At 36.4% G+C, this 18,083-nt stretch overlaps 1 protein-coding gene and 2 non-coding genes across 4 annotated transcripts; 2 read left to right on the forward strand and 1 right to left on the reverse strand.

Annotated features, from left to right (window-relative positions):
• Positions 1-1,024: 1,024 nt before the first annotated feature.
• On the reverse strand, positions 1,025-6,421 carry LOC127962188 (transmembrane 4 L6 family member 5-like). Of its 2 annotated transcripts, XM_052561689.1 has the most exons (6): positions 6,066-6,421; positions 3,768-3,833; positions 2,314-2,394; positions 1,960-2,102; positions 1,629-1,818; positions 1,025-1,344 (listed from the first exon to the last, which is right to left on the reverse strand). In XM_052561689.1, the coding sequence occupies exons 2-6, from the start codon at positions 3,795-3,797 to the stop codon at positions 1,327-1,329; spliced, it is 462 nt and encodes a 153-aa protein (XP_052417649.1). In that variant the 5' UTR covers positions 3,798-3,833; positions 6,066-6,421; the 3' UTR covers positions 1,025-1,326. The 2 variants fall into 2 exon arrangements, with proteins under 2 accessions (XP_052417649.1, XP_052417648.1); XM_052561688.1 differs by lacking the exon at positions 6,066-6,421 and having other exon boundaries at positions 3,768-4,043.
• Positions 6,422-7,133: 712 nt separating this feature from the next.
• Positions 7,134-7,324, forward strand: LOC127962791 (U2 spliceosomal RNA). Its single transcript, XR_008154659.1, has one exon. It is a non-coding gene; the product is annotated as a U2 spliceosomal RNA (small nuclear RNA).
• Positions 7,325-14,259: 6,935 nt separating this feature from the next.
• Positions 14,260-14,423, forward strand: LOC127962778 (U1 spliceosomal RNA). The gene has a single exon (XR_008154647.1). It is a non-coding gene; the product is annotated as a U1 spliceosomal RNA (small nuclear RNA).
• Positions 14,424-18,083: the final 3,660 nt, after the last annotated feature.

An 18,083-nucleotide genomic window follows, 5' to 3' on the forward strand; every position in this document is an offset into this window, starting at 1 on the left:
ACTAGACAAAAAATAAAATCCTCTCCAGGTCAAAATGACCAAAACATTAGGGTTTTAATTATATAGAATTCAAATAAAATATTTATACATTTACGTCATTATATGTATGTCAAGCAATTATGTGTACAGTATGTTTACATATGTAATCCCAGTAAGAACAGAACATCCTTTTCTGGAACACACTGGTCTGGTTTGAACAAGGTCTATACATTAAGCTGACTTAGTGATGTGTACTAGGACATGCTGTTGCCTCTCTCCCCTTGTGGCTGAGACATATATGGCATGTTTACAATGATCAGTTTGCTTGGTCTGGGCAATCTGTAAGCTTGTTTTGAGATTCTACAGCCTTTATCCTAGCATGAGCTTCAAATAGGTGTTTGTGCGCAGGATTAGCAATTAGAGTGGAGGGCTGCTGTGCTAACGACGATTATGGGCTAAATATGAGCACAGGGTCTATAGACTCGATAAGTATGTCAGAGTTCATTGAGCTAATAGCAATATCCATTCTTTGAATACTTTAAAGATATCTGATGCTCTTTTTGAAAATGCCCCTTCTTAATGTTTTTACAGCTGCAGGTCTGGTTTTAACCACCAGGGGGTTTGACTTACTGTTTTCCTTTGCGTGCTGCAAGATCCGGTTTGTTCCGGTGTCAGAGTTACAATAGTGAAAGCAGTGAGTTGTGAAAAGAATGAATGACACAGATGCCGAGATGGAGAGAGGAAAGCAGAAAGGAACATGGTGGTTTTTATCAGACTTTTTTTTTTTAGAAAGCAAATGGAAAACAGCCAACCCAAGGTTTCAGAGTCTCAATGCACTAAACTAGAAAATAGAAAAGCAAGGACACACACACACAAACACACACACACGATGACTCCTGCCAAGAACACCAGAAAAAGAAAACACTCAGGGTATTTCTGTAACCTGTAGAGGAAATATCATTCTCATGCAATCTGATGCCAACTCTAATGATAGACATTACTCAAGTTAATAATGGCTCATGAGAGACAAAATAAATGTCAGCAAATTATGTTTATTGTAAAAAAAAGAGAGCTGTAGTGTATCATTAGGACCTGGTGATTAAGTATTCCAAAATGCACAGCGTTTATTAAAAAAAAGACAAATAATTTGTACATTTCTATACAATTTCTATTATATTTGATTATAATTTACTGCTACAGTAACACTAAACACATAATAAAGTTAAAATATGGTTTACACACAACATCTCTTTTTAGTGACTGCTTGGATTGCAAGTTGTTAGTGTTGTGAGAGAGCTCCAGATTGAATGGTTGTTGATTTGTTTTTGTATTCCTCCTCTGCAGATCTCATAGACCTCCCTCATCCTGTTGTACAAAAAATAACTATCATTCCCAATACATAAAAAAGGCATCTCGTTGTTATTTAGTGTTGAGAGATCTGAATGTTTACACAGTTTGGATTCGTTTGTCTGTGTTAGCTGGTTATAATACAGAGACTATTGTCATGCTGCCAGTATTCTGTTTAATAGACAGCACAAAGCAGTTCTCTTTTACATGCCAGTCTGTCAGATGTAGCTTCTGTTCAAGAAATTAAACTCAAAACTGTTTCAGAGTTATTGTAAAATGAAATGCTGTTGTGTAAACTTTACCGATTTCTTTTTCCGGCAGTCTCCACAGAGGCAGCCTACACATCCGTTCACAACCTGAATGACACAGAGTATCATCTGGATCAGAGACAGACCCAAGAGTATGGAGAACAGCACGATGTGCCAGAGAACCACATTCTCGGGAAAGGCACACTCGGACCATGTGGTCTTATCCCCCAGGTAACTGCTGTTCCTGTTACAGCGAGATGAAAAGAAGAGAGAAGGAGCTTTAGTTGAAGTGCGGGATAAGAGCTCATCTAGTGGCCATACAAAGAACAGCAATTTCCTTTTGCAATTTCATTTCATTTTTCTTAAAGATTTTAGGTGTTCTTACCTTGCCGTATCCTCAAAGGGATATACCCAATCACCATTCTTGTCTTTGCATAGAGGCCCAACAGCCAGTGCTGCAATGGCAACAGAGGCACAGTAGGCCGACCCAACAATGCCAAATACAGAAGAGAAAACAGAATTCAGCATCTGAACGAAACAAAGAGAACATGAAACATTAAACTATCAAAATCATTTATATATAGACTGCATTTACTGTATATGCAAAAGAGAAAGTTGTTTATATGTTTTTACATTGTACGGCTCCACTAGTGAGCTTCTTGTTGTGAATGATAGTGATTTTACATTTTTTTGTTAATTGTTACATGTTAGGGTGATTTTTTTTGTCAGATTTACTCACACGACAACGGTTTCCACAACAACCAGCCCCGCAACAGCCTTTGCCCCCGGCTCTGATGGCTGAGCAGCTTGGACACATCATCTGATGAATAAAAGTGAGTGCATATTAACTTATCGTCAACTGTGATCTCAACGAGATAAGGTTTGCCGTAAAGCAGGTTAAACAATGTTTGTGTAAATGATTTAAATCTAGGATAAATAATTTGTTCTGAACAATTCAAAATTAAGATTCATTATTGGCATCCATGATTTCGTGAAGAACTGTTAACGTACTTTAAAGTGGAAAAATGCTCTTCGGATTATTAAAAAGTGTTTCATACTGAGAAAATGTGTTCTTTAAATAACTGTTCACTAAATGCTTCTATGGGAAACCCTATATTGTTCTTCTTACATCACTGTGCAAAATCAAGTTTTTGGAACGTTTATTTTTAAGATTGTTTTATCAAAATGCGCTTAATCACACATCACACATCTATTTTTTCTGTGATATGTGTACTTGCTATGTAAATGCAATTATTGCTAGATGTGATCCTGAGCCAGCTTACATAACTTATAACTTATATAACATAACTTATAACTTTACTCAGGATTAATCCATCCAGGTCATATCTGGTCATATATATATATAAAAAAAAAAAGAAAAAAGAAAAAAGAAAAAAAAGAAAAAAAAAAAAAAAAATATATATATATATATATATATATATGTGTGTGTGTGTGTGTGTGTGTGTGTGTCTGTGTGTGTGTACCATTAAGGTACTAAAATGTACCTTAAATGCACCCTTCAGGGGTAAAAAAAAAATGTACAAACGTATCTTTCGAAAAGGGTACTGTGACAGATTTTGTACCTGTTTTATTCCGTTCTGAGCATTGAATCTCTGCATAGTGGACCACTGTTTGTCATCACTGTATTTGCTCACCGCAGATATATTTTTCTTCCTCCAATCTAAAGTTCCTTTATTCTTATTGACTTATGCTAATGCTTATTCAACCATACTTATTTTATTTATTGATTGGTGTGCCATGGATTATCATGAATTAAATAAATAGCACACAAAGCCTTGTTGCAGTGTTTGAAGTATTTGATGTTCTACCTAAAACATCAGACCAGGTTAGGCCTGTTCATTTAAACATTAAACATTAATACTCCACTAATAATCTCACATTCTCAGAAAATTAAAAGGTACAAAACCTGTCACTGGGGTGCTACCCTTTTACACATTTGAACCTTATTTAAGGGTGTATTTAATACCTTAAAGATACATATTAATACCTAAAGTGTACATATTAGTGCATATTAGTATTTGTACCTTTCAAAAAAGCAGCACCCCAGTGACAGCTTTGGTGAGTGCATCTCATAATAACAAGACAGACAGATTTGTTTTAGTTTTTTAGGAAACAGCCAAGTTCAGGCAAATGCTGCATGATGAGATCAATTAAATAGACTGAATTACTCACAATTAATCCACCGCCGAGCACACCTCCCATAAGCCAGACTTGAAGGGAAATCTGGCCAATTTCCAGCTGTTCTCCATTAGGGAAGAATAAAAGTATATTGGCTATTATACACAAAAATGCTGTGGGCAGAAGAATTAGCCCCACTAACCGTGCACACTTCCCAGTACACATTGAAATGGATCTGTATTTTTTTTTTAAACTTTATAAATCAGGAGAAATTGTCAAAGGCTGTGTTCTTCTCAGTGCAGCACAGGCTCTGAATGATTGCACAGAATGCCATTTGAGACTTGACAATGTTTACAGTGCTTTTATCAGTGCCATTTATGGTGCGTTACCATAACAGTGGGAAGTGGATGAAGTTTCTGGTTTGGATAATTACTGACGTGTGTACGTGTATTGTGGCTGATTTGATCAGTGTAAGGTGTGTGGGGACAATAGTTACAGTAAAGCCATAAAATGAATCCTGATAAAAAAACAAGGCCCATTTTACAGCCCTGTTTTATAATATCTTGTGTTAGAAATGGCAACTTTATTTATAATGGTTTTGTAAAGGTTAATGATACTTCTGCATTGTTATTTCTTTTCAGATATTCTTCATTCAGTACCATTCACTAAAACACTTCAGTTTAAGTAGTTTACTGTTTGTTGAAATAACATTTTTAATAGGCTAGATGTTCTTTTACCCTTATAAAGTGTTGTAAGGTGTGAAAAAAAGCTTGAAAGGACCATGACAATTAAGACAATTTTTTTTCCTTTCAAAAAAAGTTGCATGGAACATTAAACCCTAACAGAAGCTTACTGTAAAACTCAAAAGAGTTTTTACCAATGGTTTTTAATACCTAAAAGAGTTAAAATGACTGTTGAGGTGACTGAACGGACATCTTGACAGAAAATAAATAATATGGACATTAAAAAGTAGTCATAACGTATATTTTTTCTTTGTTGACTATAATAGGACCTGGGCGCCGCGTTGCATTCTGGGACGTGGCGGTCATTTTGATGGCCTCGCGAATGGAAATATACAGCAAGTCGAACGAGAAGAAGCAGAGTTGGGAGAAAGAAAAAAAATGTTAAAATTGCAAAATGCTGTGGGATTTACAGGGATACGCTAAATAGGGATGACAGGGACTGTAATGTGGACAAAATCGGCACTATTAATGGTTTGGATCTATATGAAATTCCCAACAAAGAGTGGAGCGCCACCAACGACGACGACTTGCTGTCGCACTTTTGCATTACAGATATCTTCGGCTACCTTTTTTGTTTTGTGAGCGCACTTCAGAACAGTAACGAAGCTACAAGTCATTGGAGTCTCATGTGTGGTTCACAAATGGATGGGTTCAGGAGCTGCAGGTCATAAAGCAGGCAAACAGTTTACAGTAATCCGGACAAAGGTAAGCTGCGCTCCACCTAGCTGCTAGTTTAGTAACCGTTAGTGCTAACAGCCATTCAAACGTGTGCTTTTAACTATGTGTTTAAAAAGTTTAGTTAGTAGCTGTCAACCTCCCGTTTTTTCCGGGGTTCTCGCGTATTTTAGCTCTTTCCCCGCTGTCTTCCCTTTTAGTTTTTTCATGTAAAATATCCCGTAAGCCCTTCCATCGGACCTGTCAAAGATGAACGTTGAAATATGCCCGTATTTTGGATGGGTGGCCCGGGAAATTTCGCTTATTTTCAATGTCAATGTTGACTTAAGCTATATAAATTAATATTCAGATGTTATGGTCTCCGTGGTCGCGCCTCATAGCAGGAAAGCTGTGGAAAGTTAATCCATTCTCATTTATTTCCCCATGGCGATTTTTTTTTTTTTTGCGCTATTACAACCCACAATACAACAATGGTTTACCATGGTTGGAATAGATTTTTTATTAATTAAATTAAGACACACGGCTGAGATGGAGTACGTCTAAACACTGCGCAGTAACGTTAGTCCGAATGGCAGTAAAGGAGGCCATTAACATGGCGGCTACGCCAAGGCATGTCGTCACGACGACCAAGGGTAACGGTAGAACATTAAAACTTGTTTATACTTTTTTTTTTAATACTAGAAATAAAATACTACTTTTTGAGACTTTAAATGAGGATAACATTTTAATGTTTATAATATTTGGCCTTGTTGGTCTGTAATCTGTAGGATATGTAAATCTGTGACGTTATTAAGTGGTGCACGTGAAATTCGCGAGAGGGGGGGAAAAAAAAGTTCGCGAGAGGATTTGAAGCGTTGAACGTTAACAAATGTCACAACTGCTCGGGTTCAAAGCAAGGTAAGTCATTTAAAACAAGTTATAGTGTAACACTAACCGACAGTCAGATGTTATTTGATGTGTTTTGTCGAAGACGTCGACGATTTGTTCTCAATTGGTTGTTTTTCGATGTTGCTAGTTCAAATTCAGGTAACGTTAACGCCATCCAATTAATGTTAACATGGAGGACAGGTTGTATGAACTCAAAACGCGTGGGTTTATAACATCGAGGTGTTGTTTCAAGTATTGCGTTATCTGACATAAAATATGTTCGTTGTTGGATGACATTAACTGCAAATTCAGTTAGCCTATGTAATTAGCATGAAGATGAGTAATGTTAGCCTATAATTTGCCCTGGAGCATTTTAGCTAGTAGTGCGTTGTAAACTTGGAACGTTACTGCTAATTGAGTAAAGTTACAGGGCCTAAATATATTGATCCGAAGATACAAAAGTGGTTCAGTGTGCATTTAGTAAATTTTAAGATGATATGTTTATTAATAAAGTGTTAAAAAGTTTAAGGAATGAGACACTGCATGTGCTTGTACTAGGTTTATCAGGAAAAAAACACGATGTATGCACTTATTTAGTCATAGCGTTGTTTTGTATAACGTTAGTTCCCCTAGAAGTATTATTTATGGGTTTTTTTAACATGATTTATTTGTAACTGCGTCATCGCTGAGCTGTTTGAAGGGTAGTTCTTGTTTTGTCCGCTGGGGGGCAGACCCTTCCCGCGTTTGAAGGCGATGTTTCACGTTAACTCGACAAATCCCGTGTATTTTACCTTTGCTGTCATGTTCCGAGTGACTTTATTTTCATTTCCGTTTGATACGTTTGATGATGACAACAGCTTTATATTATTACAGTCCTGGAATTGCTTCTAAGCTTCTGGTTGGCCAACAAGCACGTTACCTCACTGTAATACACACGCCTCCTCTCAGCCTATGTTGAATAAAGCTCCGATTTTTTAAACTAAATGATATAACCAAGTGGTAATACGAGTGTGTAGTCAAGATACCATGATGTACAAGAGTATTGTCGGTTAAAAAGAAACGATAATAAAACCAACGTCGTCGTCATATCTGCTGTGTCAAAGAATGTGGTTCCTGCTGTTGACTGTTTTTGGGTATCGCTTCTCGGCCTTTTGGCTAAGATCAAGTGTAGTATCTGTTCTTATCAGTTTAATATCTGATACGTGCCCTACCCGGGCACCATATATTAAATTGATTTTTGGAATTGGGAGATGGAATAGGGGCTTGCTCCGTCCACTCCACGCATCGACCCGGTATTGCAGTACCTCCGGGAACGGTGCACCCCCCTAAAATGGTTAAAAAAAGAATTGCAACGTATGTCGATTACATTAATGTAGTGTGCTTAATAGAGAAGTGTGTATTTGTCACCGTGGTGGTCTGTGTGTTGTGTTGAGGATTTTGTGTTGTATGATTATATATTTTGCCTGTTTTCCTTTGCTTTCCAAATGCTTTTAAACTATTTATCCGCGTTGCATGTGTGTGCAAAATGAATAAATGTGGTTGTCGAGCGCACGCGCGTTTCTAGTGTTTCTTGAAGTAGGCTGTTGTTGCTTGTCGCATGCTTCTACCAGTGAGTGTTTTGACAAAATGACGAAATTAATGTTCTATTCTGTTCGCATTCTCGTTGTCTCGAGTTTGTCCTCGCTGCACGATGACGTAGTTGGGATAGATTTCTATACTACGCTTACGCGCACGTTGTTTTCTTTTTATATTTATATGGTATAAATAAATATCTGGATGTTTTAGTAGACCTATAACTTTTATACTCTTGTCACGGAAAGCACACAGAGAGTGACAACGAAAAATAATATTCGATTGCTGAACTATAAGACTATCAGAGGAAAAAATAAAGACCATGGTTACCCATTTTTTCATAAAGAACAAACAAAATTGTAATTAGTTTTATTTCTAAAATTAATCGAACTAATAAAAAAAATATAAAGCTTACATACCAAACTATTTTATTCAAAACTGCCATAATTGCTTAAAGTTTGAATACACTACTAGTTTAAAATCACAGTATAATATAACTTGTGTAAGCCTATGAAATGCATCTATATCTCATAATAAAGGTTTAATTTACATTAAATACTGTCTTTAGTGGCAGCCCCACTTTGCACGTTAAAATCCAATACTGAGCATGCTCGTCAAACATCCAATACATATTGGATCTGATCCTACAGGCTGCAGCAAGGACCTCTTGGTTGTCTCAGGCATTTTACAGACTTTTGTCTGTCATAGGGATGTCAACGATTAATCAATGGATTAATCTAGAGAGAGATTGAATCTATTAAAGTTTATCGATGGCCGGTTACCTTATTTAATATTGGGATGCATGCGGCTCATGCACAAAACATGTGCGAGCAGCTGTGAATGACCCTTTATAAATGCATCATCATTCAATCATAATGTATAAATTAGGCTTTTAATGTGATTTAAATATTAAAAGTACATTAAAATTGAAACAACACAAAGTTCTTCATCATTGAAAGAAATAGAAAGGTAGTAACTAAGTAATTTCACCAGATTATTATATATCGTGCGCTTTGCAGGGCTGCGGGACACAGGACAGAAAGGATATTCATTCCTACGACATATTAATTTGTGGCAACTGCTCATGTTTCATTAATTTAGTTCCTTAACCCATGATATATATATATTATATTAAATTGAGGGAACAAATTAATAAATCAAACAAATTCTTAATGTGAAAATAAGATGCTTTAAAGAAAATGCATAGCCTATAAGTTATAGGCCTAAAATAAAAATAAGTTTTCATAAAAAAAAAAAAAAGAAATAATATATCTGACTTAAGATAACGGATTTAAAACAAGTGTGTCGTGGCGCTTCATAAAAAAGTTCACTGAAAGGAAAGGATGACAGGCCTAGGTTCAAGGTTCAAACAACACATTATTTTCCACAATTTACATTATTGTTTCTCAATATTGATAGAGGCCCTTTCAGTGAAAAACAGGTCTATTTAGTTTACAAACAATATAGATGTGTCCATAAAAACATTTAGGGAGTAAAGAAAATTGAATCTGCATTCATATAATAACAAAACACAGTTGGGTCATTCTCACGAAACTGTTGAAACGCCATGTCACTAGTGATTTTAGATATTAAACATGCAATTTAGTAATATATAAAAACACCATAATAAAGGCAATACTGTTCTCTACCTTGCACAAAGAGTAATTTCAACATAGGAATTAATTATTTTTGCATTTTATTGCGTTTTCTGCTGAAATTCTCATTACTGCAATGCGTCCAGCTGTATCTTAACTTATGTTATGTTGTAATTTAAACAAATTACAATAAAAATATTCTGAAAAAAGTAAATGGATATTGTTCTATAACTTTTCACATGACAGAAAAATGACAGATTGAATATTCATGTACAATAATAATGATACAATAGTGGAAATATAAAGTGTCCATGACTAATGTTCTCATCCTCCGCAATATTTTTTGAGGGTCATTTATGCACACAATTTTTTTTTAAATATAAATCTTGATTTTAAATTAAGCCACACATGAGGCAGAACCTTCAAAATACCAACAAGGTAGGCAGATATCTTCATATTGTTCCAGTTAAAAGTGTGAAATTCTCTTGTCAGAACGTGTACACGACAAATTGATTATCATCACCGAAACGGGTAGTTTTCCACATTTAGAAAAATATTAGATTACAAATTTTCAATGAAAATATACTTCATTAATGCCTGATTATATACACGGAGTAAAAAATTTGTTAAATCATCATGGTTTCTCTGTTGTTAGCAAAACATGCTAAGACACCTCATCCTCCGCAACACCATTTTCACTCACCGCAACAATTTAAGGCCAGTTGCGGTAGAGAGAACCTCTTTTTCGGTAATGAGAATTTAATCATACAGACAATTTTTAAATGTATAAAATTAGTTAAATTAAATATTATTTAATAACAAAACAAAAAAGCTTAAGCAAAGGCTAGGGTGACAAATTTCAGAGAAAACGTTTATACCGACCCACCAAACCCCAGGAAGGAGAGAGACATTGTGGGTTAGAGGTTACAGCAGGAGTAGTTATCAAAAATTGTTGGGAAGCCTACACAAATGTTGGTGCATCTATCACTATGAGGACTTTCTATAAGTGTAATGATTTTTATACTGAGCAACAGAACTTTGTGTGTGTGTTTGTGTGTGTGTGCACTTTGGATGGGTTAAATGCAGAGCACAAATTCTGAGTATGGGTCACCATACTTGGCTGTATGTCATATTGGAATAATTTCTAAAGGATCATTTGACACTGAAACCTGTAGTAATGATGCTGAAAATTCAGCTTTTGTCACCACAGAAATAAAATTCTGGTTTAAAGTATATTAAAAAGATAACTATCACTTTATCATACCATTACTGTTTTTACTGTAGTTCTGATCAAATAAATGCAGCCTTGATGAGCAGAAGAGGCTTTAAAAAACTTTTATTATTTTTTTATTATTGATGCTAAACTTTTGAATGGCAGTGTATTTAAATATGACAAAATGCAGCAGTTTTAAATTCTAATTCAAAAACAATTATTAAAGAATGGTTAGGGTTAAATTGAAGGAGAACATCTTTATGGAAAAAAGAAAAATATATTGTGAACCATCTTTTTAGGAATGAGCGATTTTGTAAAAACTTTAGGTTCACACTTGGGTGTACTCTTTACCAGAACCAACTCTTTCAGTAGAAAGAAAAAAATCCACTTGAGTTATCAAAGACTACATTCCCACTGTCAATGACAATTAATAAATAGTTATTACATAATTATATGATTATTACATAAAATATAAAATAAAATAAGAAACATTATTTTGTAATGTATTGTGAATATTTTTTTAATAATAAAACTAAAATTACAAAACTAATATTAGTCTTGTTTGTTTTCTAACATTGCACTATTAAGTATTTATTTTTGTGGAAAACCACAGGGTCCCCTTTAAACAGCTTCTCTTAAAACTTATTCATAAAGCAGCTGTGACAGAGTTTTACTAAGGAATGGGGAGAAATCTTAAGCTAAGAAAAAGAGTGAGGACAACCTTTTTGGTATGGATGATGTCAGCATGATTACTAACTACACCCACAGTGATTGGCTGATAAGGGATGGGTATCTGTCAGTTATTTAATAATAGAAATATTGTAGAATGAGATATCATGTTGCCATAATCAAATAAAGACTTCAAAATGAAAATGTTGCAATATTCAAATAAAGTTTGAACTAGAGTGTCACTAATTAAACAAGCATATGTTCAGCTAATTGTCAGCCTCTACATGTCTGCATCTTATAAATAATTATTATATGTATAAGCAGCCTTTTAATTAACAGACGTTAAATATTATGGCTGATATGACAGTAAGATTTAGTACAAAGGTAAAATAAATCCAAACTGGATTGCTGTGGAAACAGCCATTTTAGGATTGTGTATGATTTGGTCTTTGTGATTTAGCTGTCCTCTTGACTACCACTAACTTTTCACAGATTTAAGAGCTGATTTTTACATAAAAACACTTTATGAAGTACTTGAAGAAGAGTCAAAGAGTCCTAAAGATGTGGAGTTAGGAGCAACATTTAGTTTCACTTAAAATATTTTGTGAAAATGGCCCCTGGGGTTTATACCCTATGTTATCTCGTTATGAAGCACTGCAAAATAATTTATGCCAATATTATCTAATTTATTTTCTACATTAAATATTATTTGTTTGACTATACCACATACTTAATATGCCTATTATCATTACCGAAATCATGAACCTCATTTCCGTAACCTATGTATCATTACCGCAACATGCATTCTTTTAAGATTTAACAAATTTAAAAATAGTAGTCTGCTTTTAACTGTATGTGCAGAATCTATACATTATGTTCTTTCAGGTTTGCCACATCATTTTGAAAATATTTCAGTTTTTAATGAAAAAATTAATAAAAATGGGTTGCAAAATGCAGAAGGTGTTGCGGTAATGAGAGAAATAATTGAAAAACACATAAAAATGTGATTATAAAAATATATTTTATACCAAAGTTTCAAGTAACTGCATGACTGTTAATAAACCATTTTTAAAAATGTAAAAATGTATTATTTTTCCCCATGGCACTGGACTTATCAGAGTGTTACGGTAATGAGATTTTTAACGACATGTTTTGGAAAATGTTCAAAAAATTGTTAAATTGTCAGTAAAACTTTTCAATTTATGGTCACCGACACTTCAGACCTGGCTCTTAATGCTTAAAAAGAAAATTTGTTGATACAAACATTTTTTAAAATGTCATGTATGAAATCTTTGAAACTACGATTTCGTGAGAATCACCCAGTTAAAAAAAAGTGTCTTTTTCAGAGAAATGTTTTCAATCTATGATCAACAAAACAACCTGTGCAGCTATTTAGTTAAAACAATTGCACAATTTGTTTTCTGTAACAAAAATAAAAACATTGCAGACGATTTACAAACTACACACAATATGAATGAAAAATATACTTGTTGCAACTTTTGGTTTGTTTTAGTGTTTCCCCTAGATTTACAGCTCTTGGGGGGTTGGGGAAAATTGACACAGACATCAACACTTAAAGCCGGGTCTTTTGCAAATGGGAAAAAGCCACTCCGATCGCACAGTAAATTTGCTCAAATATCGTGAATACACACAGAAAACTAACATTGCCATGCCATTTTCAACACGAAAACTGGTAAAAAAAAACAACAACTTTTAGAAACTCTTAATATAATTTCCAGCTATTTCAATATATGTTATTTTTTCCTCATTTTATTGTCAAAGGGAGGAAAAGTGCATTTATTTCTCAAACACAACAGATCCATTATTGAACCTCAGTGAAAGTTTGATCATGACCCATTTTGTAACACAAACGGTAAACGGTAACAAATGGTTTTGGATTGTCTATATGACACTTTCATGTAAGCAGAATATCGTTGTGGAGAGATCGCTAAACTCATAGGCTGTTTTCATATCATCATCATCAGCGCTTTTTCCGCCATCTCTGTTTTGGGGCTTAGAGCTCTTCTCATCTGGCAACCACAAGCATGATCGCTAGTGAAGACTTGTTAGCAATGTATGCATGATTACATAAATGCCAAATTAAATACAACGTTTCAGGATAAACAGCCATTCTGGGTCTAAACCTGTCATCCGGTGATGAGTGGACTTTTGATGCTTGTCAGGGGCAGGATGCTCAGCACTTAAACTTTGAGAAGGAGAGCTACTCCGGCTGCTACTCGCAGTACAACGAGTGTTGCCATCTTCAGTTCCCTGTGAGCATTTAAAAAACAGAAATATTGTTGTCTGGTTTTCATCTGTTTGACACGACATTTCCCGCCGCGTGCTATCCATCCTCTAGTGCTCATCTGTATGTGACGCAAGTGTTTTTGTGTGAGTAATCTGGCGCTATAAAGAAAATCTAATCCAGTTTACTTGACCTTCAAGGGGGGCGGGCCAAGCCGTTAGGGGGGCGCCCGCCCCCCCTTATATAATGGTTGGGGAAACCCTGTGTTTTATGTTAAAGTACTCAGTTGTGTGTTTTTCTGGGCTTTTTTTGGAGCGTTATCTTATGCAAATGTATTTTGTGTTAGTTTTCATGCACACATGACAGATTTTACTTTCACTTTGCATTTGTTCAAATTTACCATGCTAAAAATCCTAAATGGCGGTTCAGAAGACCAAAATCTGTGTTTATTGGTTGAATATGGGACAGTTTGAACCAATCTGGGCATTGGGGGTGGGATTTAGCATCAACAATCGTTCCTGTTTGGCTCAAAGCAAAGAAATGCATTGGTTTCTTCTGACGAATCAACGTTGTCAAAATGTGATGACGTAATCACGTACAATAGGAGCCGCTGAATATCAAAATATGACACAAGCTCTCCGAAAAGCAGAGAATCTCTGCTTTACAACTGTTTTTCAGCATTCAGAGAAGATTAGCTAATTGTCTGTGGTCTTTAAGGTTGGGTTTCTATGTTCTGAGGAGAATTTTATGTGCTGATTTACTCTACTGTTGCATCATGGGAATGTTTTCTCTGTAGAAGTATCATGATATGCTGTTAATAGTTAGATTTGTGGTGAAACCTTCTAAGAACAGGTGAAAATATTCTGCCGTATTTGTTTGTTTGATAGATTGTAGTAAAGTAGTGTCTCATCGTCACTGAGAATAATGTTCCCTTAAGTGCTCCCCCTTCAGGGTCGGTGTAGAATTCATACTTACCTGGCAGGGGAGATACCATGATCAAGAAGGTGGTTCACCCAGGGCGAGGCTCAGCCATTGCACTCCGGTTGTGCTGACCCCTGCGAATTCCCCAAATGTGGGAATCTCGACTGCATAATTTCTGGTAGTGGGGGACTGCGTTCGCGCTCTCCCCTGATCTTTTGGTTAAAAATAGTAAAATTTTGTAGTGTTAAAACTAGTCTGTGTTGAATTTTCTGTGTATAAAGTGTTTGTAGAATTCTGAAAGCACGAATGCAAAACATTGTCTATGCCTATAAAACAAAGTAATTTTTTTAACATTTTAATAGAATGTAAATATTGAACAAAAGTATAGTAAGTGTAGAGGTATGTTGATTTTATCAGACAATGTCGCTAATAATTCTGGATTTAAGGAATAAAGTGCGAATGACTCCTGGATATTAAAACAAATATAAATACATTTTAAGTATCACAACAGAAAAATGTGAAGAGCTTTTTGGGGCATTCAGTTGTATACAATAGATTTTGGAGAATTAGGTAAGGACTGTATTTGTGCTGGAATAGGTCATTTTGTATCTGCACTGTTGTGTTGGTAAGAACACATAAGACTGAACCAAAGTTAGGAGTTTACTGTTGATTTAGGTTGAGTTGTAACAGTGAGTGGTCTGAAAAGATCAAAGAATTATTAGAAATACAGCTGATTAAATAACATTCACTCAAGCAATAATACAGGTTACATTTGTTGCAGTACACAATTGTCCACAAGATGGCGTCGTAAGGTTACTCTTAGCATTAGATATGAAAGCCATGTCAGAAACTCCATCACATATTATTTATGTGTGTGTGTGTATATATTTGCACTCTAGAACACTAGTCAGTCTGAGGGGGCTAAGGCTCCTCTAGATCTGTGAATGCAGGAAGGCGGATCAGACGAGGTAGATATTTTCGTTAACTTGAATCTCTGCAGCTCTGATATGGCCATCAGAACCTGGGAATGTCTTTACAATTTTGTCTACTAAACCATAATGCTCGTGGTAGTTGTGGATCGATGAACATTACAATAGTTCCAGTAGAGAGTTCACTGGTGTCTGTGTAGTGGTAGTGATGGATGAAACTTAACCAGAACTGATCGGCTAGAAATTGACACTACCTCCATCTCTGTCTGTCCATAAGTTCTGTAGCAGGATAAACTACAAATGGTAGTGAGCTCTCTGGCCGCACCATGAGCAGATAATTTGGTGTGACAGGGTCGAGGTTAGCTACATTACTGGAAATGGTAATTGCTGTTAAGTATTCCCTCCACTGCGATGAACACTGTTTGGAGTACTTACTCTGTTACGAATTGGGAGCTAACTGTGATGCGAAGGGCAGTCTTGACAGAATTAATTTCTCTTTCCCAAGCACCCCCAAAGTGTGGGGCTACAGGTGGATTTAAGTGGAATGCAATTTTCTGTTTAGCTTTGCATCTGGAAAGTGAGTGTCACAATGGCTTCTTGCAACTCTTTGTTCTCCATGGAAGTTAGTGCCATGGTCTAAATACAGCTCAGCAGGTGTGCCACGACGGGCTACAAATCTCCTCGAGGCCATTAGAAAAGAATCCATATAAATGGATGTAAGGAGATCTAGGTGAATACTTTGAGTTGTGAGACCAATTGAAAATTATTTTTTACATCCTCTGCCAATCTTGACTTGAAATGATCCAAAACACTCCATGCCTGTACTATAAAATGGAGGTTTGAGTAGTCTAGCTGGTGGGAGATCTGCCATTTTATGAATTTGCACAGATGTTGTTGTTTACGGATAGCTTCCCACTATGCAGTTCAGAGATTCGGATCTGTAGGATTTACTACCTCTATGTTTACAACACGTGAATTCATCCACTTCTCCCGAGATACTTAAAAGTAAGTGGCTGGTGAACTGGGAATAGAATATGTAAACACTGAAGTTACTTACACGATGTGTATCTGATATGAATAAAACGTGTCGAATTATAATGGAAAGGGATTATTACCTCTTCCATAGACATCAGTGTGTATTTTACAAACTCTAAATGTATTGTTTTTTAGTACTTATGTGGTTGAAAACACGTAAAAGTTGTGATATATGACAGCTCTGCCTCTGAGCGTGCCTGTCTCTGCCCCCAGCCCCCCCGTTCCAACGTCTATGCACGCTGTACAGAGACAGCGGATAAATTAGAAAGAAAGAAATGAGTGCGGGAGATAATGCGGCCGGTGGTAGTGCAGAATCTGACTTGGTGCCAAAACATAAATCATCTTCCATAATTTGGAAGTATTTAGGATTCAGAAAAGACGATGCAAACAAGAGTGACGTGTTGTGCTGGTCGTGCTTAGCAAAAGAACACGTAGTCATATAGTATCGATAACGAGATATCAGGCATGAAAATCGAGATATGAAATTTTGTCCATATCGTTCAGCCCTAGTGCACACCCCTAGTTCCAAGTACTGTTTGTGGTAAATCAGTAATATCAGTTACAGCAACTTCTCTCATATGCCCACAGAAGATTAATAAACGCTCTTCTGTCTGGATTTCCGGTGGCTGTATGAGGGGGTTGATAGGCTATGCTGATTCAAACTCAAGTAGGAATGATGGTCCTTGGCTACATCTATTGGGCATTGAAAGTTTGGAAAGAGTTTTACCTCTGGTTTGGTCATGAGCAGGATTACTACTTGAATCTACATATCGCCAGGTACATTCAGCGGTCAGCTCTTGAATTTCAGCTATCCTGGTACCAACAAACACCTTGAATCTGTATGATTCAGACTTGAGCCAGGCTAAAATGGTAGTAGGATCTGTCCATTGTGTCACTGTATCGAATTGAAGGGAGAGCTCAGTATGTAAGAGTTTGGCTATTTGGGCACCATTCAGGGCAGCACACAGCTCTAGTTGGGGAATGGTCAGACATCAGTTTGAGGCGACCTTGTTAGTAAAAAGCCTAACTGAAAAAGACCATTGTCATCCTCCATATGTAAAATAGGCAACAGATCCATACACTCACTTAAATGCGTTGCAAAAGATGTGACTCTGTTTGGTGTTGTGAGAATGATCGATACCTGAGGTTGTGACACAGCAGAGTAGTGAAGATACTTGCCAACGTAGGCAGTTCTGCTTCCCATTCGCTACAGGATCTCAAAAGTTCAGCAGATAGATTTGGGTCATCCCAGTCTTGTTGCTTGTCCCATATCTCTGAACTAACTTGAGTTGCAATACTCTGTAAATGTGTCGAAGGGTACATTGGTCCAGGCTTGACAGGACGGGTATTATACCAAAGGACATCTGATTTGTAGTGCCACCTTAAACCTAGTGCTGATTCTTGCAAATTGGTACGATCTAGAGAGAGCCACAATTCTGTACTGGTAGATCTTGCTTTCTATAGGTGGTCTAGCATATTTGGGTCATTACTTGCCCACTGGTGAAGTTCATAACCACCGCTGGCAAAATGGTAACAGAGTTGTGGAACATCCCTTTAATGTTGCCGCTTATTGCCACTGGGTGTTCACGAAAGCGTAGGAAGGCTGGTCCTGGCAGTGAATAGTCATTCAGGTTATGGCCTTCAAAGTTAAACGAACAATTAAAAACCACTCTGTTTTTACCATTGTGCTGCACAAGGTGGTGAGGGATGAACCATGACTCGCTGTGTAAATGAAATGTTTCAGGTAGGAGTTTGACGACATAACCCAAGGTCTCAAATTTCTTCATCTCCTGTTGGTAGGCGGCCGCTTTGATTGGGTCTTTCTCCAGGTTTTTCTCTTTTAAGGTTACAAAGCACTCCCTCCATGGGAGCTTGAAGACTGAGCATATTCTTCTTACGCAAGAGA

The sequence above is a fragment of the Carassius gibelio genome, chromosome B7 (assembly GCF_023724105.1).
Source record: "Carassius gibelio isolate Cgi1373 ecotype wild population from Czech Republic chromosome B7, carGib1.2-hapl.c, whole genome shotgun sequence".
Classification (NCBI taxonomy): Eukaryota; Metazoa; Chordata; class Actinopteri; order Cypriniformes; family Cyprinidae; genus Carassius; species Carassius gibelio.